At 31.9% G+C, this 25,441-nt stretch overlaps 1 protein-coding gene across 2 annotated transcripts in view; it reads right to left on the bottom strand.

Moving 5' to 3' along the window:
• Positions 1–25,441, bottom strand: part of LOC132713552 (CCR4-NOT transcription complex subunit 6-like) — a 69,838-nt gene that overhangs the window by 43,093 nt on the left and 1,304 nt on the right. The window contains exons 2-4 of one of the 2 annotated variants that reach the window (XM_060696299.1): positions 21,258–21,377; positions 20,562–20,825; positions 19,163–19,255 (exon numbers count right to left, since the gene is read on the bottom strand). In XM_060696299.1, the coding sequence (XP_060552282.1) occupies positions 19,163–19,255; positions 20,562–20,825; positions 21,258–21,372 (472 nt within the window). In that variant the 5' untranslated portion in view covers positions 21,373–21,377. Of the gene's footprint in view, positions 1–7,124; positions 10,434–19,162; positions 19,256–20,561; positions 20,826–21,257; positions 21,378–25,441 lie in introns of those variants that run through there. The other variant, XM_060696224.1, reaches the window with a different exon arrangement.

Genomic DNA, 25,441 nt, shown 5'->3' with positions numbered 1-25,441 from the left:
AGTGTATAATGGTCAGGACTCCCCAAATGTTCATTTTTCCAACCAATATCTGCACCCCATTCCCTGGTACAAACAATTTTTACCGCTATAGCTTCATAGTGCACTACCAGTCACAATAGAGAAGTCAACATGTTTTCGAGGCTGTATCTGTGCCCTGGATAAGCTGGGAAAAACCTAAACTATTCTTAATTCCAGACACCAATATATAAATTTATACATATACATAGCCATTCTTAGGTAGAATTGTAAGAGTCTTAACTAAGTTTTTGTTCTGCACAGTGATAACCTTGACTTGTTTGTTACTAGTTAGTAGTACATTTTTTCTTAAAAAACCTTCAAGCCACTTTAAAAATTTCAAACGATTATAATCTCACTAGTAAGGTATGCTAGAATGACACATACACCTCAAGATATTTTCTCTGTTACTCAAAGTCGTACTGATTAGTGCCCTATACAGTAATATATTGTATCTTTATTTAGTAAATGTCAGCAATTTTTAAAGTACAAGTTTAAACCAAAAACAAAAGCAACATAGTATTAAATGAATGAATTTTCAGTCCTGCTCATACCATTGAGGTTATAATTATGACTTGATTTGAAGCAGGCCATGGATTATACTGGTATGATTGGGCAACTGGAATCTTCCTCGCCATTCAAAATTTGTGCTCCTAATAGGGTAACTTATCAATTAGTATTATCTATATCAAATCAAAATATCAAGGCTGTGATCTTACTTTACCAGTCCTATTTAAAAATTTAATTCATTTTCGAAATATTTTCCCCTTTTTGTTATTGTAAAACAGTTTTGTAGAATCTTTAAAAGGTACATTAAAAAGGTATATGAAAAGAACCATTATTACAGTGTAAAAATAAATGTCCATGGGAAATTGACAATTTAAATATTTATCATTTAATTGCTAGATAAATGAAAACCCATAACAGTATGTTCATGGTTGAAGACCCCTGTTACACAGAGAAACAATGGTCATCAGATTTTTATGTTAGTAAACTCCTAGAGACCTGAATTATTTATTTTTCACAACACTCTTGTTTCTCATGAAAAATATCATTCACTTTCACATTTAGTATTCTGTTGTTACTTTCATCAAACCGTTTGAACTGGGCAAACCCAATGTTTGATCTATGAAATGTAAAGGTCTGTAGTTATTTCAATAAAAAAAAGTTTATTATACCACTATTCAATAGTATAATTATATTTATAACCTACACACCTGTGCCTGATTGAACTAAAGGAAAACAATGTTTCCTAAAACAAAAAAACATGAACAGAAAACTCCACAGAAATCATATTTTTATTTGGATCTTATTTCATCCCTCATTTAATAAATACAAATTATAAAAACTTTGTATTACAGCTGCGTTTTTGCAAGCTAAGCAGAAAAGAAAATGCAAAAGTATCAAAGTCTGAAATGTTACACTACCTTAAATGAAACAAAATATGTCCTAGCTATTAGGATGTCTGTACTTTTTTTACAATTTATTGTCACCCTCTGCTTTTGCCTTTAGTTATTACACAATGAAATAAATTATCAAATGTTGAAAGATAAGACAGTCATACTTAATTTTGAGTCACTTTTCTTTTAAAATGTTACAAAAAAAAATATGTCAAATGGCCTAAAACTAATAAATACTCACAATTATAAAAGCTGCTTTCGGCTTCCTATTTAAATGTTTTCAAATGAAATCAACCCAGTATTATTTATATTACTATGGCAGCCATCAGGGAGGAAAAAGATTTGGTTTGCACTTGCAAGTAGCTGTTAACTTTATTTTACAGAGACATGTATGGTATTGTGTAAAGCTTGTTCACGTAACACTCACTGTCAACCATCACAGCTAACTCTTCACGCAGCCAATTCTTTGCTGTGAGCAACTTAAAGATCAATCTCATGAAGCATATGAGGTATTCATTGGTTGCCCCCACCACTGTGCATGGTGCATGGCATCAGCATGTAACGCTTAGGTCAATCAGGGCCAATCCTTTACTAACGATAACTGAATTTTTTTTTTAATATGACTTTAAACTAAATGATTGATTACCTAACATTATATTCTTCAAATACATAATTATACTCAATAGTAAATAAATGATTTATTAGTAGTATTAATACATAAATTTAGCCCTTTTTTATATAAGAACATGTTCCGTACTAGATACAAGTTTGGTTAAACAAGCTCTAGTTATCTTTTTCTTGTACTCTTGTTTAATTGTCCATAAAACTATTATATATAAGGTCATGTCATCACATGAAACAAATCTGTATCATGAGTGCCTTGAATACAAATAAACTTTGACATTATTACATAATAGGCCCAAAGAAGCGATTAAAATGAAAACATTCAATTAACATTATTTTTGTATCCTTATAGCTTAAACTTTATTTAGGAAAAAAATGTAAGATGGTGAATTGATAACTGAATTATAAAATGAAATTCGCATAATGAGCATTATGTACAAATAAAAGCATGTTCGATAAAATACTTTAAAAACCATCCTCGCCCAATGTTATTATTCCCCAATGAATTTCTAATACTAATGTTATTTGAATAATTTATACATCTTACAAAACACGATTACATAATATAAAGCTTCACAAAATGCAAAGTCATTAGCTCATTTACATAAATGCCAGGTATATGTGCTGACTAATAAAACTGCTTTTGTTTCCTTTAAATAGACACATTTTTGGTTATTCAAGGGCTATAACTCCAGGATGCAGGTATTTATTTTGCCAGTAAACAGACATGTTTTGCCAGTTTATAATTATACCGGTGACAATCAATAAATAATCAAAGCACAGAAGGCGCTGAATTTGTTTGGGTCTCAGAATGTCAGAAAGGTGAAGGTTGTGAGATTATAAACCAATTTGTTTTTGTATAGTGCCATCAATGCTTTCCAGCGTTTTAATTGTAGTAAATTGGCTATAAGACTAATTGAAACACTGATATTCAATTCAATGTTTATTTGACTTAAACAATTTGAAAAAAAAAATGAGTTGCCTTAACCGGGATTTGAACTCCAGACTTCTCGCTTCCTAGGCGAGCGCGCAAACCCCTCGGCCATGGTGAAGTTATATATTAACGGCCTGAAGAAAACGATATGGTTCTAAATTAGGGTTTGTAACGGCGCTAACTGTTGTTTTAACTTGTTAAACACAAATGTAAATAATCATGGAGCTTACTATAAGCATGTATATCTATAAAGAATAAAACAATATTAGAAATCTTCGACCCTTTAGGAACTACTTTGCTTGAAAATTAACGCGCCTGTCATTTGACCATCTTTACGCATTGATCTCCCCTGAATTTTTCGGCGATAAGTGTACATTTAAAGGGCAGTAACACCTTCAAAAAAGCAGTCTACTTTCGGCAATTGCAATTAACAGCATCAGAGTCTGAAATTTCGCTACCATTATTTGTTTGGTCTGACGACCCAAACAAATAATAAAAACCATTAGATTTCTCTATGTCATCAGCACCATGCTAATTTTGTTTTCAATTTGAAGTTCAAGCGATCTCATGACAGGCGGCATGTTAACGTTACCATGCTGCCTGTGCAGAACAAGATCAGCCGGCACCATAGGTCATCGTCTGCACTATTTCCTATATTCTGTCACTTACATACTTTTCAAATTTTTTCCCTAAAAAATGATGAATGGTATTGTCCACACATTGTATAGTAGACAAGTCCATTTAAGATATTTAGGGTTGTATAAGATAATGATTACAATATCATTAATCTTCCTGATGAGTTTGAACATCAAACAAGCTGTTTACATATGATATTTTTTTTAAAAATTGATACAAATCATTCTATTTGCATCATAAAAATTATCTCCAATCTCTTTTTACATAAGCCTATTATCAAATAACTCTAAAATTTTCCACATATTTCTTTTCCATAAAATTAATACTTATCATATGTTGTCAGATTTATCTATTGGGTCAAATACCTTAAGTGCAAACCAACAATTTTTATGGATGGGCTTTGAAGTGTTAAGTGAATTAAATTTTTATCTAGTAAATGCAGTCTTTACCACAAAAATGACATGCTTTGTGGCCTGTTGCTACCAGAAATGTGGTTTGAAATTAGCAGCTGCAGTCAATAACAAGATTTTTCAGTAAGAGCTAGGATAATGACTTCCATCACTCAGATTACATGTCAGAGTTATGGGCCTTGGATAATAAATGACCTCCAATTATTATGATCCTGTAAACATAATTATATTAAGTTTGCAGTGAATACTAACAGTAGTTTTAAGACCAATGTGGCAAGCAAAACTTTAACCTGGAATTTTTTCACTCAGGGTCATAATTCAACCAAAAACTTTGTGAGAGTTATCAGCCTTGGAGAAGAACGTCCAATAATTATGTGAAGCTACAAGCAAAATTTAGTATCTTTAGAGGATAAAGAAGAAGTTACAACTGAACAAGACTAAAACATTTTAGCTTGAAGAAATATTAGACAGCCCAACTATTCTTCCAAAAGTTGAACTAAAAATGAAAACAATTATTGACAGATAAGTTTTCCTATGCAAAAAGAGGGTCAAATAGCCAATAAATAATTAACACATTTTTAAGTGCATGACCTTTTCTCTGACAGTATGAAAGGCCATACTGGACTAAAATTTACAATTTTTATTGATTCTATATAGTAAAACTCATAATGCTGTAAATTTCAGTCTCTATCCTGCATAAATCTATATATAATGATCAACTTTTTACCAAAATTCCACCCTGTTTCTAAATGGAGTGAGAGAAATTTCTGAATATTTAGATGAGTAATTTCAAAGTAATTTTCTGTACACAGTTTGTGTGTCTTTAAAGGCGGCCATTTTAATTAACTAATTTGTACACTGGAAAACATTTTCTCTTATTAGAATATTTTTTGCATTTTCATGAAAATTAACACAAAACTAAAGGTGTGACATATTTCTTCATGATGATTATATGAAGTTGAGAAGAAATTGATTCCTGAAGAATTTGATTCGCAAATATTATTCTAACGCGAATAAAACCACTTCAGCAGTTTCCTCATACTTAAATATTAACAAGAAATAATAATTCTTCAAAGTAATGCTAACATTCAAATTAAATCCTTTGTATACATCAACTATCTTTACTTCCCAAAATACTTTTACTGGTCTTTGTTTAAAACAGGAAATGGTTATATCAATAATTTCCCCCCTAGCCTCAACAAGATTATCCCTATCTGTAGTCAAAGTAAAACTTGAACAATCCTTTTACTTAAAAGTGATTCACACAATGCACTGATTAGTATAACCCTGTAGTGGGCGCAGTCAGCACTCAAATGGAATAAACGGCTCTAGAAAATAAACCCAGCCCTAATTAGTATTAAACATTGGCTTAGAAAAACAGCTTGCAGGCATTACCTAGTTAGCCGTTTCCTCTTTAATAAAGGGCTTGACATATTAAACAATCCTTAACTCAAGTGAAACAAACTTAATGCAACCAAATCATGACAAATCTTAACTTTTAATTGAGGGAAAGGCATTTCTTGTCATTTCAAAATAAATCCTTTACTCTCGGACAATTAAAACACTTATTCTATTAAAATTATAAAAAAAAAAACTGTGGTTTTGAAAGTAATAACAAGTCATGTTTCTTATTGATAAACACTGAAAAAATAACTTCCCCGACGAAAGGCTTGGCAACATAGCAGGATGCTTCCAAGTTAACAATACAGGATACAAGTATAAACAAAACCGATCATAAAATTCATGTGTGTTAGTTTAAATAAAATTTCAAAAATTTCTATTGCATCATTTTGTTTATACAGAATTTTAGTTTGATTGTGTTTATAGACACAATCTCAAATCCGTTCTTGAAACCAAGCAGTACTCAGCAATGAGTGTAAAAACTCTTGCACAAGGAGACAACCGCTCATCTCTCCAGAGTTTGAACCCACACAGACAGCAATACTTAGATTTATGGTCCAATAAGAAAACCACTCAGCCATTGCATCATTTATGACTACAGTACACAAGTATAAACTTCTGGGTTTTTTTTTTAAAGCCTACTGAATTATGATTGAAACAATTTGGCCAGCTGATGAAAAGAAAATAATTGAGCCGTGTCATGACAAAACCAACATAAACATAATGTGTTTGCGACCAGCATGGATCCAGACCAGCCTGCGCATCCGCGCAGACTGATCAGGATACATGCTGTTCCCTTACAAACCCTATAACAAGTAGAGAAACTGACAGCGAACAGCATGGATCCTGATCAGACTGTGCGGATGCGCAGGCTGGTCTGGATGCATGCTGGTCGCAAACCCATTATGTTGGTTTTGTCATGACACGGCTCAATTGATATTAATTTTATGTCCATGAAAATTACCTCTCCTAATTTTCTAGCCAAATTAAACAGCACCCACTCAATTTATTCATTTTCAGACTTAAATGCTTTTTTTTTCCAGACTCTTTTAGTAACAATTTCTATGGTTCAAGAGAAATTTTCCTCTCTGAAATATGATCAAATAGGCTTCAAAATTGATTTTACTTGATCTTGTATGAAACTAATTACTCATTTATTACAGTAATCAAATAGTTTATATCTGCTAGAACTCCAGGATATAATGGAAAATATCCTTTAACAGTGTTTGAAAATAGATTTTAATTCCGCAGTATGTTGACAATTTCTGTTCAGCAGGATTGACAATTGTATGAAGTACAGACTGCAGAAACAACATAAAAATGAGCAAACATTCTCAAAGCTGGTCGAAACAACCTTTCTAAAGAAGCACAATCAATTAGGTGTCTGGCATTTCCAGTAAATTCAAAATTTTCTAATTTTATGACAGAGATGATCCATTTTCCCAGTCTCTCGCCATTTTTTTAAACACAAGAGGAAAAGAACATAAACATTTTAACTAAAGCATAAACAATGGAAGGACATTTTAGGACACATAAAAATAAATGTCAAAATACAGCCAGTCACAATCAACCAAGGACAACATATTCTCCTTTCATTTACAAAGTGTTAAATTTTGTGCAATATTAAAACTGGACAGATATTTCAAACATATATCCCCATCCCACAAATAAAGAAAGAAGTTAGTTTGTTTTGCTTTTACTTACATTTAGCTAGCTCTTTTGGAGGAACCATGGCAGTCTTTGGTAGAGATTCATCTGGTTGTAGATAGAATGGCATTGGTATACTATACATTGGAGAATAACATCCTGACCAGTACATGTACTGTTGAAAATATGGCACACTGTAATATGGCATAAAGTCATGATGATGGGTCCCTGTGATATTGGAGGATGTGTATCGAGCATAGCTGCCGGAATACATGGATTCATCCTCAGCAAGACTATGGTGATAGTAAACACTAAATGAGACATCAGTGTCAGTCAAATCAACATATACACTGTCTAGATAAATGTCATTGTGTCCCTGTGTAAATACTGTCTTTTTCTGCTTACCAGCTATATCTATATCTAATAATTGTTTATGAGAATTAAAGTCCCTACGACTTGACCAATTAAACGAACTACGTTTAGACACTGGTGAGTTGCTTTCTTGTGGTCCATTGTCCGTATCCACGGACGTTTCTGAAGGACAATCTGATTTGACATCATCAATGTCACTTTCAGTGTTTGATATGTTATTGATTTTAACTGTTGCAGACAATTTCTGAGAAGGCACATTTTGGTTACGATGAGCAAACTTCTTGGATTTATTGTGACGATTCTTGCTGTTTGAGTGGTGTGGTTGTGATGTGCATCTAGCCGAGTGTGAGCCTTGAGCATGTTGGTTTTTCTGTCCTTGGGATATGTTAATATGCTCTTTGTACCACTTGCATTGTGGACAATTAGAAGGAGCGCAATCATAGCGAACCAAAGGACAACCAGTTGTATACTCTGCTAACTGTAAGAGTTCTTCTTGAGTAAACTCTTGACTCGGGGGACTGTCTTGTGGATTTGAAACGTCCGAATCAGACTGGATTTCTGAGCTTGATGTAGTCGAGGATATTTCGCTTTCTTCTGTGTCCTCAATGGGTGACTCGTTGCTGTTTAAATCGTTACAAATAACGTCAACATTTTCACATTCCACAATGCTTTTCTTGTGGCATGTTTTAATGAGCATTTGAGAATCGGTGACATTGTTTAAAACATACTCTGCCACCAATTTTTCATTAAATGGGTTATCTTCATTCAGATTGCTTTGAACATTAAAAGCTGTATCTCTTTTGTTTGATTTTTCTATAAAGGCACTAAAATTCTTCACATTTTTCCTTTGTCTATTTTTCTGTGATAAAGTGTCACCTCGATCAGAGCTATTGTCTGTTTCAATATCCCCTTCATCACGGGTCTCACTAGACTCTTGCTTTTGAAGCAAATTCCTCTTACTCTTTTGTTTCTGCTGTATGGCTGCTTTTAACGTATCTTTGAGCTGTATAACAATCGGAGTATTTGCACGATTTTGCTTACGTTTCCCTTTCTTGTTTTGCTTGAAATCTCGATTACGATTTCGCTCTCGTTGACATTTCTTACAAGTGGGAAGTGTGTCAATTTGAACAGGTGACAGAGATAGAGCAGGCACCTCTTCCCGAATAATCTCTACAGCCGCGCTCACAGAAACTCGTTTAACTGGCAACATTGTCTGCATTATTAATTCAGTGCTAGTATAAAAATCTAATTAAACTTAAATTCACACAACTTTTTTATTCATGAAATGTCTCTTATGTAATTATTCAATAAAGTCAATTTCAATTTATGAACCATTCTGTTCCATAAAACACATTAACATTAAGTACAGGTTGATCATGTAGATTTTTAAGCTGATAGTTCAATTCAGGTCCTACTTTAATTTTTTTCAATAGTTCTAAAAAATGATTAATTCAAACCATTTGAAATTTATCTTCAATTTTTAGATAATCATGGCACTTCAATTCAATGATATCTCCTGTTCAAAAGTTAAGCCATTTGAACTATTATTTATTTATGTAAACATCTATGTTAATTTGTTACCTGTTTTGCGTATTATTAATTTCCAATTTATATTTTGAATATGTCACTGTTTGACTAATATCCACATGCCGTAACCAACAATCACAGCCAAAAATATCCTGTATAATTTACTCCTTAGCTATGTCACTAAGAAAAACGTGGCCTTTAAAACAAAAATCCCCTGATCGGTCACATTTTGTTTACAGAATGTTTTACAAATTTTATACATACTTGTTAATTGACTTAGAATGATCAGTATGCATTTCGAATCACTGTCATAAACTTGTAACTTTATTTCAAACACTTTTGCCCTCAGGCACACCTCTAAATTTGTTGAACTCCAAATCACTGTGTTAAATGATTAACTTGTAAATTATGCCTGACCATGTCAGTACTATCTTTTGCTCTCCTAACATAGTCAACTGATACTGCCAAATGTTTTCTACCTGCTTGAAGCAATAGGTTAATTTCCACACAATAAAACGGAAATACTACACACAAAGAGCTTTGTTACAAGCTTTTAAGTGACCCTGATCAATGATCAATGTCTAACAGGGTATATGGCAAGCTGTTAAAAAATCTTAAATTCATCAATAAATTGCTCCAAGCAACTTTTAAGCAGGGAATGATATAGATCAGACTTTTCAAATCTTTACTAATTCATTCCAATTAAACATTCAAGCAAGCGTGTCTGATACACTAAAGAATACCACAGCTTAAGTTCTTTCAATAGAAATAATATTTCCTGATCACTCAATTCAACACTGCCGTTCATACAGTTACAGTATCAAAAATGTTCTAAAACAAACAAAAAGTTTACTGTACTTGAAATATAAACAGGATCACACTCCTTTAACCCCAGTTTACAGTTAACATTACTCAATACAGTATCATGATACCCTCAGTGACTGGAGTATTATTACTAGATACTTCATCCGAAGGAGTGACTCTTTAATGTTTTCGACCTTGCATCATAACAGTTCATTCATATCTCCACGTGTTTTGGACAGATACAAACACTTTCTCTCTCTCTCCGCCCACAAAAATCTACCTTGATTTAACACGTGTTGTGAATACTACACTGCACTCTGTATGTACACCACATTCCGTCTAGATCCTAGACATTGTTATAATTCCTCGTTACATTAATCATTAATCAAGATTATTTGCCATTGTCTGCAATTATCCAGTGGTGTAACACCATTTTCAGATAAACAATCCAGGTTAAAACATGTAGTACAGTGAATAATTTAGTTCATCATCTTATCTTATCATTTTTCCCAAGTTTTTACTACTACAAATGTTATGTTAACTAGACCATTCACAAATACAAATAAAGGAGTTGTTGTGTGTGTACATTAACAATCTACTCCTGACACATGTAAAATAGTCCTATATATGAACTGTGTTTAACATTGTCACCGTTACAATATTTTTTACCTTTAGTCTTACTCCAGTGTTGTGAAATTATCGTTAGCAACCAACATTAAAGCGGACAAACAATTTGTGGCGAGCTACCTTTACAATATTTCAATAGCGTCTATGTATGGATTGACGACTCGTGAAAGAGTTTGTGTGAAGTTACCCATGCAGATCGGGGAATAAACGCGACTTGATCAGGCTTGAATCCATTTTTGAAATGAATACATTGATATTTCCATTGAAAATATCTCGTTCAAAAATCTCACAAATGATATCATTATGTTTTATACTGCATAAGATCAGCTGTCTTAATAGCCTTATACTTAAATGTAAACAGTTTAATATGTTTCTTTGTAAACCAAATGCTTGATATTTTATAAAGTCAAATATTGATCCTTTGTTATGAAGAAAAAGAGTACCACTAATCCTTCTTACTAACAAAAAGACGGCTATACAATTTGTGATTGAAATAGCGTATCTTTCAGTTTAATCAAAAACCTTAAGAACCTCTATCTGCCTGTTCTTTTTGAAAACACAATCATTTTTTCTCTCATAAAATAAACCTCATTTCTTATTGCATGCTTATAAAATGATGATGTACATGCAAATCAAGAAATTTTCCTCTTTGTCTAATGATTTCTGAACACAAAGAAGTGTCAACTGTATCTGCTTCTGGAAATTGTCGTCTATATATTGCCGAAATTCGCTACCACCGAAAACAGAAACATATCATGTGAGTATTAATCAATAACTAGCCTGATATTCTATATACCCTGCCAAACAATTTGTTCTAAATATTCCCCCACTGTCATTAAAAGCCAATATTATTTTCAACAACGGGAACAACCAGTTTCCTCCAATATACACAACTTCAAGCAGCCTTTAAATTAACACTATTGACGAAAGAAATAAAATATCAAATCCTTTATCCTTACTCGAACGAACGAAAAATCAAACCATGTCAAACAAACAAGAATTATTCGAAAGTACCTCACATGTACTCTCCCATTATCTGCATTATTGCAACACACTCTGGCACGAAAACACGAAAACAGTATGATAATATTGTGATCTTTCTTTCCAATCACTAATCATGCAGCCTTGGTCACATGACCTGATCGGGAAAACATCAGTGGCTAGTGGAGGAGATATTCCTGGTTCCGATATTCACATAAATTATCCTCAATTGCTGATCTACAGGTCTGTAAGTGTCATCCTGTATTAATCAATCTTTCTCATACAATTTCTTTGTAAGAGACTTGGACTTTATAATTTTGTGTTTGTGATACAATACTCCTACATGGTGTATCTCTCTATTAACGTACAATCATCATTTTGTTTGACCTGCCCTCACTTCAACTTGTCACTCTTAAAATTTATATATTAGCCCCCAACTGGCCAGTTATTACACTAAATATTATAAATTAGTCTTCCTTGCTGTAGACTTTTTGACCAACAAAAAATACGCTTGTATATCAAATGGACATATTAAATATGTCATAAAGTGAATCAAATATACAAGAAATGTGCTAATTTAGACTTGAGTAATTGTAGGCCAAGTGTGTTTTAGCATACATTAAGCAACACAACCTTACATTAGACTTATTTTCTTCATATGCTAATTAATCAACAGCTTTACCTGTGGTGAAAAGTGCTTAACAGAAATTATTTTTTCACTATCATGTATAATTAACAAAGTTTTCTTTGGTCTATACATGTTATTATATTTTCAGTTTTAGAATAACTTTTACATTTTAATTGGATAAATATAAAAAAAAAAAAAAATAAAAAAAATAAATAAAACTTAACCTTTAATTTTGCTGTACTACAAAATTAATGGAGCTATGAACAATTTGTAATTCTGGTAAGAATATTATTTTAGGTGTTTATAATTTAACTGATGTGACATGCATGGAAAAGAAATTCATTTACACAGATTTAAAGCAGCAAGCCTCCAGATTCATGTTAAATATCAAGAAATTTTGAAAATTTATTAATGAATAAAATATTATCAAGTGAACAAAGAAAAGTAATTTACACCTTCAATTGAAGTAAATTAATAAATAAAGGCCAAAATATGCAAAAAATAGCGTAACAATTTGTAACACAGAAGAAATATGGTGATAAATACTGCAAAAATCATTCATTCATTGCATTTAACATGTTAATCATTACTTGAAATGTGAATATTTTTACTTTTTTTTTAATCTTAAATAATTTTTCTCAAAGTTTTTCTTTTATTTTTGCTCATCTGGTTGCATGCAGCTTTATGAATGTGCGTTTTGGATGTAAATTCCTTTAATTTGGAACATTAAGGGATTTTTGTAACTAAATACTAACAATACTGATATCAATCACTTTCTATCCAGGTTAATTTTATTGAGAATGCAAAAGAAATCAAAAATTTTCACTAATCCATTTGTTTACATACCATACAATTAAATGGGAAAGTATTTTATTATTATTATTTCTTTTTTTTTTTTTTTGGAAAAGTGAAAATTTCAAGGTAACATGACATCTCTGTTCTAAGGATAAAGTTGGACCTTAGATACTAGTTCACCTTCTCCAATTTGGAATCATGTCCTTGAACCCAAAGATAAGGCTGTATTTGAGGTCATTTGCTTTTCTCATTACAAATGTGAGTAAAGTACCGGTAATACAGTACATATAGCCAGCTGGCCTCTGGTTGCCTTATCTAGTGGAACCAATTAGAGGATAACATGTTATGCTAACTTACCATGAAAAAATCTAGACTCTCAAAGCTGTCCACTCCTAGATTATAGTCAAACAAACCGAGATAAGTATGAAAAAATCATTAACAGTTTAATATATTACCCTTACCAACCTAAAATTCTGAAATGGACTTGTCCATTCCTTTAATCTGGACATTCATCATTTAAGGGGAAATTTCCAAATATGTACTAATTGAATGGCTACAGACAAAGGGATCTTAGTCTGCAATGGTATGGGTAAATTCAGTTGCCACCAAAAGTCAACTTATTCATATTCACAATTCATAAAATTTAAATTATTATTATATCTTGGTATGTAAAATAATGGCATCTATAGCTAGTATTTTTTTTCACCATTTATTCGACAGAAATGGTTGGTTCTGCTTTAAAAAAAAAATTTAACGAATCAAAGCAAAAGAACACATGATTCTTTGAAGAAATGGGAAGCAGGTGGGGATCAACATTTTACATTGTTAACTAATTAGCAAAAAAAAAACAACAACCAACATCTCTCACATACACAAATTGCCATTAACTCACATTTGATGAAAAAAGATAAATATTAATTAGAAATTTTCCATGCTTTAAATGAACAAGGATGTGCAATATGTCCTGAAAAGATCTAGATAATAATATATCATATATGCTAATCATGACTAGAATTAACACCTGTTAACAAGTATTCTTTAATGATCTCAAAAGTTATATCTTCTTTCATACACCTGAGTATTATAATGAGAATTCCATCCTTTATCCTATCTAAAGCCCATCATTTAGCCTTCTGTAATTTGAATAAATCCATATAAGTTTTCCTTGTATCAAAATGTCATACTGAGTGCAATATCATGACATCTGAGCATGAATTCATCGTTTTTCTCAATTTTTAGTACTGCCAAACTGAAAATGTGTACCAATGTTGTCAAACGAAGACACATGTTTAACATTATCAAGATAGCTTGTATTACTGTGATAACAGTCACATATACAATCAGACATCATAATGTATATTCTATGTACAAATCAAAATCTGCAACTTCAATTAAGATCATATAACTTAATTTGTAAGACATTTCAATCTTAATAGAAGTTAATTGGATTGCAAAAATTTTGTAATTAGAACAAATTATGTTATATTCATTTAGATATATTGAGCCATGCAGGCTAGCATGAACGTCCACTAAGTTGAGGTGTGACTGTAGTCAGTCAGCTCATTCTAAGAACTTAAATACTTAAATCCCTAATTAAATTCCTTAATACAAAAGATTTGCTCCATTTCACATATGGAACAGTCCATTCAAAATTTAAGCGATTTAAATAATTATCAAAACACTGAAAATTAAGCTACGAACAGTATGACTGGTCTAGTATGAATGTACATATGGCATCGGCTTATTACCCAGTACTCTCTGTTCCAACAGATTAACATACAATGAAAATTCTGTATCCAGTGCACAACCATTTGGTCTGCTATTTTATAAATATTCATAAATTTAAAAAGTAATAAAATATTTTCTAATAATGAACAGTTTTGACATATTTTAATTACACTGATGATTTGTTAGCGCAATTATGATAAGTTCATGTAATCATTTTAAGAAAAGATATAAACCTGTCAGTAAAGTGCAAACCTATATTGTGCTATAAACTATTCATTAATATCATGATGAATTAGACAAGTGCAAGCGTAAATTAGACAACATTCCCATGACTGTAAGTCTTTACCTTAATTTGTGTAATTATTTGTCTTGCTTAGATGAGCATCCAAAAGTTTTCAAGTGAAGTCTGGTCAAATTGCATGCTGCTTTTGCCTGGTTGTATGCATTGGCCTGACCTAGTTCTATATGTTGGCCTGGCAGTGATGTTTCTCACTTTCTTGGGAAGAGGCCTTAGCCTCTTGATTTTGGAGAAATTATCGCTAAATTGGTGATTTGGAAAGTAAAAAAGCTTGTTTTAGTTCAGATTTTTGGGAAAACTGCATGATTCTAAAGAAAATTTCAATTGGGAAGAGGGCTTTTTTTCAGAGTCTGTTATATAAGTAGGAAAATCACTGCCTGGTTCTTAATTTTCACTTTGTTCTATATGTTGGCCTGGTTCTTCACATTGGCTTGGCCTCGTTCTACATGTTGGCTTGTATCTATACATTGGCCTGTTTCTATACTGGATGACATGTACATGTACTAGCCCGTCACTATCACAACATGCACGCAATGAAATTTATGGCACAAATTCAACACATAGATAGGTGATACTGGTTACAATAGAAATTTCATCAAACATTAGGAACACTTTTCAAGAGTAACATGACTGTGTGAAATTCGTTCTCTTTCTCTGAACTAAAACATATCATACAATCTGACTAGATCAATAATGGTAGCCTGTCTAAATTATCGCATCAAAGCAAAATAATTTCACATTCATTTCAGACATTCATCATAAATACATCTAAATTTATCAGAAAGATCTAGACCCATCATAATCAGAGCATACAAAGTTTTAAATAATGAGTTTGTGTCCTCAAGCAAGGTGAATGCCCTTTGTATTCTTCATGATAAAAGACAATAATCTACAATGTCATATACCCCTAGAAAAAGTTTTGATTCACCTATTACCATATTTGATAGTGACAAAGAATTTTTTTTGTAATGAAAATATTAATACCACTTTGTATAGTTATCTATTTTAAAGAAATTCAGCTCAAGTAATATTAAACATGATTAATAAAAGATTGGTATGACCGTATACTCTATAGGATTGTTCAACACTTTGAACTCCACTCCAGCAGTGACAATGACACCTTACTTCATCACACCATCTGTATAGAACCAAGCCTGACAGCTAGGAATCTTTTCATATTACATGTAAGTGCTGACTGTTGGGGTATGTGGTTCAAGGTAACATGGACAAGTTGTTATCATTCACAAGGCTCAGAGAGAGACAGATTAAAGCTACAATTTGTTCCAAATGTGTAACCAAATTTCTTTCTTACAAAGGTATACAAACTGTCTGAATTCTTGTATTTCAATGAAATGTTGAGACCAAAACAATATTTGACAAAAGTCAATGGCTTTTGGAATTCGAAATGGAAGACCAAGATGGTTTCTGTGTTAATATATGTTTTCAATTAATCAAATTTGCATTGTTTTTTTAAGATAACAAACCCGTTGGAACCAGGTGCTATCATTGATTAAAACTTTGTCACAGCTGTGTTATTGTATGAAACATTGAAGTTTTACAATTCTTTTGGTTAACTCACTATTGAATTTTCCATTGTTTATATCAGAGCAAATCTTGTAAATTAACACTTTTGTATAAATTCTTAATAGCTATAAAATTCTGAATGAGAAAGCATTTCTTAATGGCCGTATACTGTATAAATGTTAATGTATTCTTATGGGAAATACTTTGAAGAAGCATTTTAACTTCCAAATTTAGAGGGGAAAACCACTAGTGGTGATAACAGGAAGTTTGTCAAGTCAAATCTAACTACCTTAAAAAGTCTTTAACAATGGACAGGAACAAAACAGATTGCCTAACAGAAACTATAAATTTACAACTTTAAATTCATAAGAATACTTTAACATCTTAAGTGTTATAATTTAACCTCTTAAACTGAATTTCTTCAGAATAGTTCAGTAAGGGAAATAAACTTGTACAGATTTTATTCAGGATTGCTGTAGTTACTTCCCTTGTTAACAAAAACCAGAATTGTATGGAAATTTGAAAAATTGTGAGATAAACATACCTATTACTACATATCTTTTATTTTGGAACATTATTATACATAAATATCATACTTTTATTAACTCCTAAATTAAATTGAATTATGTAAAATAACTTCTATATAAAATTATGTAAAAGCTTTACTATTTACCCTTTCAACTTTTTATTATCTCATTCACCCTTACTTAAAGAGCTTGCTGTGACTGAATCTACCCGTGCGACCAGTTCAGACCACAATCAGCAGGTCTGTGACATAGTCTACACTGTTTGCTATTCATTCAGTACATATTTTGAAGTATATTTCTAACAATGTCTGCAATGAAAGACGGAAAAGTCCATTTAAGATATTAATGTGGGGTAAGATGTAAATATTAACTGAGAGACAATTATAAAATGTAAATTATGCTGCTACAAAAACACTCATTAGTAAAATAAACCAATGTAATAAACAATAAATGAAACCTTTTTTTCCTGGATGAATAAAATGCCAGATTGGACCTCTGTGATTGAACTTTCCTTTATAATTCTTTAATTGTTTACCAAATAAACTAAAACAAACAAACAAAAAAAAACAAACAAAAAAAATCAAAATCTGCTCCACAAATTTTTCATGAAAAGAGGCAGTAGGATTTCTTGTATAAAAACATTTACAGAACTCAGTCTATGTGTAACCTAATTTCCTGCCAAGTAATCACAGTGCCCTTTTACCAGCACTGTCAGTATCAAGACAATTAAGTCAATCAATACCTCCCACTCGAGGAAAGAGAAAAGTCGGTCCATGAACCCTATCACTCAATGACATTCTCAGAAAACTAATCATGTAAAGCCTTAAATAAACCCACTTTAAATGCTGAACTGTCATTTTTTCTTTCAGATAAAATCCTAATGCAATGCTAATACCTTAAGAGATGAAAATGAGAAAAAAAATAAGTATATGATTTTGATGGAATTAAAACCGACCTTTTCATGTCAATATGATATTTTTAAAATTAATTTTCAAATCCGCTCAGCTTTGCGACACATGCGTATTTGATCAAGGCCTCCTTCATTCTTTCTATTTTTTATATTTTGTTAATATCTTCATAGCTGGGTTTCAAGTCAAATTGACATTTCACCTTCTATGTATTCAAAAGAAAAGAATAGTTACAAATTTTAAAAATTTATCCATTTTTTTACTCATTCTTTTTTTTCCTCATTACTCACACCCCTTAACACACCATATATTTTAAATTGACTTATCCATTTTTCAACCTAGAGCATATCTCAGGAGTAGAATTTAAGAGAATTGGATGCAGGACGAGTAGAAAATTGCTGCCTGCACATTGGATTTAGAAGCTACTACTCATCCTGCAGGACGAGTGACTCTGAAAATAATTTTCAATGCCTGATCATAAATATTTGAGTAACTATAATAATGAAACTTCTAGAGCCTCTACCATTTAAAACCAACAACAACAAAAGCCCAACATTATTTTGATAATATACACATGCTTATTTCTGAAAAAAAATCAAGTAGTTCTCCCTAAAATTCCATATTTCTTGCAGTTTGTATTCTAAATTCTTCCAGCACAGGTTATAATTACCAAATGTGGTAAAAAAGATTTCTCTTGCAATAGTAATAACATGTTAAGCAAGTCTGTTATACAGATTAAGTTGATATTTATGTAGATAATTACTGGTACAGACAAATATTTAACTTCCAGCCACCATGTAAGGCTGAAATAATTCACTCATAAAAAAACTATATAATTCTCTACAACTATGATAATTTAAACTGCATGCCTCCAGATTAACATCAAAAGATAAACAATTCAGAGAAGATCTTTGCCAATAGGCCTTATCAGAAATAAATTAGTACTGTTTAAAGTAAATAGTTCTAATGTTTAGCACATAATCAAAATCAAAGTTTGTCACTTATTTTTTTTTTTTAGCGTATTTAATCGACTTGAAGAATGTATTTCATGGCATATCTAAACCTTCTTTATATCTTTTACATCCTTTAAGGTTTACGGACCCTAACGAGTATTTGAGACGACATATTGAAATCATTTCAAATCAAATAATGACGTTGACATGGAAACATCTTCTCACATGACAAAAAATATACTAAAAATAGGTATGCGAAAACTGTTGAAAAAAAGCAAGAGTGGCTTCGAATTATCACAATTCTATTCGACATTAGCCAATGTAAAACAATTCATTAGGGTTTGTAATCCCTAAAATTTCTTTATATAAAATTTCTGGAGGTATGCAGCTTTAATACCGAGATAAAACATAGCATTAACTTACCAACAAGGCTGTCTAGAAGATATGTGAGTAATTTCTGAGTTCCTTCACTGTACAACTTCAACATTTCTGGATTCAGTGGATTACCTATCAGACCTGTAAAACAAAACAGTCTCGTTAAATATCTATAAACCATTGTGTGAATAAAGACGATTAATAATTTGCAAATTCAGTATTTGTAATGCATTTAAAACCTGTATCAAGAGTCCATTTACTTACAGGCATTCACTTAAGCTTGAAACACATTATTACCATATATTCATATCTGCATGTATTACCAGTAAGTTTCAAAATTCTCTTGTCAAATATGACTGTATATAACTTTCTGTGCGTAAGAAATAAACGTAATCTCTGACCATCTTAAAAGGCACCGAGAGGTAAAGAATTTGGACCCAGGCATCCAGGTTTCTTCTTAATAAGTACTAGTAGACAAGAAAACATCTAAAACCATCTAAAGAAGAGACCAACAGGCTAGTGCAATACCCTGGTTAATGAACTGAATTAGCCTATGATGACAAAACAACACTTTGTATCATTCTGAATAAGCCATTGCAAAAGCATGGCAATTCTTTCGTGGTCTGTACATACCATGGGAATAGCTTGCAGTTCCAGCAACATAATACTTTCAAATGAGTATGTGCAATGAAGCCAGACAGGGTCTCATTATTTCAAAGACGTTTTCATGTCATCTAGAATGCTGTCATATATTTAAACATAAATATGAGACCCTTTAATGAGAAATGTTATCTCTCTGCTGCACCATTGCCCATGCTGCTAATGCTAATTAAACAATAATGAATAGCTTCAGTCTTAAATCAAATCTGTTTTAAGAACACACGGAGAAGCCTTAATGATTTTAGCCAAAGTAAAATACAATGCTATAATATTATTAACCAAGCCAGCCAAAGTTTCAATGTATAATTGACTATAATTTAACAACAATTGGTAATTAATGGTAGTTAGGAACAATGGATGCAAATTTGTATTTAATTCATAGTTGAATTATCTATCTTTAAGATCAACCAGGAAGTAAATTTTAACATAGAAACCTGTCAGAATTAATCCTACCCTCTGGTACCAATGTACTTGTGAATTCCCTACCATTTAAATAGACTTTACTTAATAATTTTTTGATAATAGAAATTTATGTTTTTCATAATTATTTGAGATGTGCAAACTATTCAACTTCTGTCACCAACCTTTCATTACATCCCTGTGATAACAAACTGAATTTGCCACAGTGATGGGCAAGTACTTCAATTATCAATATACAATATACATATTTCTGAAAGACTCAAAGGGGTAAAAGGAGAGTGGTCATGAGCACATTATGTTCTGGTGGGCTAATGAAAAAGAAGCTGGTTTTTACTTGTGAGGTATCAATGAAAAATGACAATCTTACCTAAATTTTGCAGATTAAATAATTTTCCAAGCTCAAATGGTAGGACCCTGAGATGATTGTAGTTTAGCAGTAATTCTCGTAGATGAATGAGATCGCCTATCTCCGCTGGCAAAATGCGGATCTTATTTGATGATAAGTCAAGATAATGGAGGTGTTCAAGGCGGGCAATATCTGGTGGTATACGGACTAGATTGTTGTCATTTAAATACAATGATGTTAGATGAGCCAACCTCCATAGTTCTGGACACAAGTTCCGTACAGTTCCTGAAATGGTGAGTTAATACATTTCTCTGCTCATAGCCTCTTACAAAAAACAACAAAAATACTGCAAAGATAGAGCAATACATGCCTGAATGTCAATTTTCAAACTAATTTGGTAAAAGTTCATTCTTCAAAAACTGGCAAATATTTTATCATTCTTTTGTCTTTAAAAAGAAAAACTTGAGTATTTAGCATGTAAGTGTTGTCCCTTAATGTATTTCCAGCACAAAGAAGTCTCATTTTTCTGGGCAATATATGCCTGAATGCAAATTTGTAACCCTATCTCTCTGTAAAATCAAAGTTCATTCTTCAAAAACTGGCAAAAATTTTTTTCACTTTTGTCTCTTAAATATAATAATAATATATAATAATCATTGGACTTATAATATATTCTAAAATTTACTTTAAATCAATCAATACAATAACCATACATACCTGTTATCTCAAGTTCGTACCAGGACGATTTTTTGCCAGCCTGGACATCTTCCTGTGACATGAGTGTGTGAGTCCTTCTTGGATTGGGGGATTCATACTTGTCTCTCTTCTGCATTTTTTCTACAATAAAAATATCAATAAATGTCATCAATGAATTATCATACTTCATGTTATAAATAGAAAAATTCAACTTTAAAATAGAGACATTAATACCAGAAAACATATAAATTATAAATTGGTGATACATAATCACATTGTATTATCACTCTAAATAAGGGAAGTGTTCAGGGGAGAGGTGGCCTAGTGGTTAACCTGCTGGGACTGATTAGCCTTTTCCACCAGTATAGAGCGCGGTCACCCTGCATGCCACTAACGTCTTATCTATACTATGGCAAATTAACTTCAAATTTCATCTAATATCCCCAAAGTAGATATTGGTCAGTTCTATAAATAGCTCTACAAGTCTATTTAAGAAATTCAGCAGTTTAAGGTGTCTGCCTGTCAACCCAGGGATCATGGGCTCTAGCCCTACTGGGATTACAACAATGTGTCCTCAGGAGAAAGTGTACCAAATAAACTACAAGTTTGTTCATAATCAAGCTTAAATAAATACATGCAATGTTTAAACAAAAGAAAATCTTCATTAAAATTTCAAGGAACGCGGAACTTTTACAATGAACTGAAAAACATTATAGGAAAAAAATTGATAAATGGAAAGGTGATGAATAAATCAAAACTGTGTGAGATCTTATCATATATCAAAATCAAGTAGCACAAAAATCATTAGAAAACTGCCTGAAAATTTTATGAATTCAGTGCAGGTGTCATTAAGTTTGTCTTTGGAGACAGTGGTTGCATAATAAAGCATGTTTTTCTGTCGGAACAGTATCTTCTATTCTCCATTTATCTTAAAGGTAATTTCATTTCCTGGTACAGTAAGGGGGCAGTAAGTACAAAGTAACCATCTATATTACATAATATTATATGTCAATGACTTCAATATCTGAAATTCTCCTGTCACCAACAACAAGACAGACTCTTAGTTATTAAAGAATGACAGATGGTCATTGACCTTACTCATTATTTTCATAAACTCTTTATCTTCAAGTATATATTCTCTCTTTCCTAATTAAAGAGCTTCATTCTTCAGCTTGTCGTTCATCAGTGTATCTAACAATTAGATATCTAAAGAACACATCAAATAATCTAATATATATCTAAAGAAGACTGTTAGACATATAAAATATATAAAGAAGACATATAAATATTTAGATATGAACATTTTCTGAATTCTTTTTTTTTCACATACATCACAGTCACTGATATTTGTCTGTGAGTGAACTAGTAGAGGTGTCTTATGAAGACCCATGTAGGGATCATACTGACTATCATTGACGCACTGTTTCCTCAAAATCTACCAAGTGATTGAGAAGGAGTTACTCCTTAACGATTTTCCTTTTCTTAGCTCTGGAGCCATTTTGTTCAGCAAAACAGAACTTTCCCAAAACAAAACAGGACATCCCAAAGATAGTTCCAGTATAGTTTCATCACTTTCGGCTCAGGGGTTTAAAAGAAGATGTTGTTTAAGTAAAAATATAGATGAGGGACAACAATCTCCAAAGTATCAAAATAGCTCACCTTGAGTATTCTGTGCTCTGGTAAGTACAATTCAATGTAGGTGCCAACAATGAGATAAGCAGTAAAGTTGTAAACTATTGGTAAATGAATAATCAGTCCTTATGATCTTATAAAGAACTTCAATCAAAGCAACATAAACATCATGACACGGTTTTTTTATATTATAACAAGACAGGGCTCCACATTCCTTGGCCAAGTTTGAACATCAAAGCAAAAATTACTTTACTGCATATTTTTTGTCTTAGAATATTTTTTGATGTTAGAACAAAATATCTGTCAATCAAATTTAAACTTGTCTCTGGACATATCTTAAAGCTACTCTCCCACACAAAACCACAACATATATGTTTACAGTTATTTTTTGTTATGCATGGAAGTAAAATTTGCAGTTTCCACGAGATAACTGTAACTTAACTTACTAACAGTTGTTATGTTTCACTTGACACAGATATAAACACCTATTAACATGTAGGCTTGCAGCGAGTAGGACAACTTGATGCAGGTAGAACTTACTATATGAATGTTAGTTTTAAACCAGATTATCAAGATTATGTTCTTTTCTCTGTCTCTTTTTGTGGACATAATTTTCTATAATATATTGTGTAAATGAATTGCAAGATAAAAAAAACCATACCAAGCAGACAAATGAACTATCCGCAACCAACTGATCTACTTTCAACTAGTTAACCCATTACCAGATATATACGTCTTTCTATCCCTTTTCACCCCCCCCCCTCTTTTGTTGTCTCAAATGGCGAAAAATGCCTTACATAGGCCCCCAACACTTGTTTTTGTTTGAGAAAATTAATGTCGTTAAAAGAAGTGACCACATTTTCCACACCACCCCCTATCCAAAAGATATATCAGGGGGTTGCCAGAAGGGGGATGTTTGTAGGTATGACCTTAATCCCAGTGACCCCTTACTTCACCCAAGGTTATAGGATCTCCTTAAGGTATATGCCTATCAAATATGAAAGATGTTGGTCAATCAATGAAGGTGTATTAGCAAAAGGAGTAAACCTCCTATGTTTAGCATAGGTAACCTTGACCCCACTTAAACCATTCAAGTTATCTACATACCAAATATGGACAATATTGGGTTATAAATGAAGTCGCTTGGAGAAATATAAGAAAGCACAACTCAATACAAAATTAAGGACTACAAATTTATACCCCTGGAATTTTTTCAGTGAGCAAAAGATAATGTTTATATTTTTCAATGCTTCATGACAATATTATAATTATTATGTGTGTTCTGACATGTGCTTATAAAATTTAAGTCAAATAGCTTTACATCAGCAATGTCTAGACATTTTATGTTAAATAATAAAACTTTATTAAACAATTAAATGTACATGTACATGTAAATATAAGAAGTTTTGAGAGATAATGGTGATTATATGTTATAAGAAAGAGATGACAATTTAATAGCTGGTTGAATTTTTAGAATAATAATAAAATAAATGCAATGCAAACAGGTTTTCAATTATCACCAATGTAGAAAGTTCTATTCTAGTTGTATAACAAATAAAGCAATGTAACTATGTGCAACATAAATGATAAATAATGAAGAAACAAAAGAAATAAGCAGACAGAAAAATTAATATCATATTGACTTTGATCCCAGGGGAGCCCTAATGCGATCCCAAGAGAGGTCTTCACATAAACTTTCTATATACCAAGGTTTGTTGGGTTTTTTAAATATCTCCTTACTCTACTTATCAACTGGAGATTAATTTACTAATTTTAGTAACAATGACTTTGACCTTGACCCATGAGGGCCCAAAAGCAATCCAGTGAGGTCTTCACATAAGCATGCTCTGCACCAATATCTCATTCCAAACTATTTTATTTATTCCTATTTTATAGTTTTTGTAACAAAGATCCTGACCCAAAAGCAATGTAAGATATGTTAAGCTGACATGTCATACTGTAAATTCATTTAAATTCAAGGGGCTTATAATAAAGGCTTTATTTAAAGAGGCTACACAGTTGCAACAAAGGCAATCTACCCTGTGGGTTTGCTGAGGCCATAAATTTGTGGAATTCAGTTGCCAGGTAAAAAAATACGGGGCCTTAAATTTGTGGATTTCAACTTTCAGTTATAAAAAAAAAGAAAAAACAATAATATGTTTCATTATCTGTTGCTCAACTGTTTCATAGTTTTAAAAAAAAGGTGTGTAAAAACTGTCTTAATGACTTTAATTTTTAAAGATGTGAAAAAATCAGCCTTCAGCCTGGATGCAACCTTAAATTAATTTAGCTTCAAGAATTGAACAATGTTAAGTTCATACAGCTTGCATACAGATTTTTGAAATGTGCTTTTATATCTGTTACGACATAGTGCTTTTTAAGTTTCAGCATTCTGATGAAAGAAACAATTACCAATACATTTATTTTTATATAAAATACTTATGTGCTGTTTATGCTACTTGATGCATTGATGTTATTGTGAATGGTTAAAAGTCATGAAAAATAAATATTCCGTACATGGCTGATGTTTTTAATTAGTAGTACTGTACTAGAATGACCATCCCAGAATTGTG

The sequence above is a fragment of the Ruditapes philippinarum genome, unplaced genomic scaffold (assembly GCF_026571515.1).
Source record: "Ruditapes philippinarum isolate M1 unplaced genomic scaffold, ASM2657151v2 ctg167_1_1_1_1, whole genome shotgun sequence".
Classification (NCBI taxonomy): domain Eukaryota; kingdom Metazoa; phylum Mollusca; class Bivalvia; order Venerida; family Veneridae; genus Ruditapes; species Ruditapes philippinarum.
Note: the sequence above shows the minus strand (reverse complement) of the source record. Positions and strands in the feature narration are given on the sequence as shown.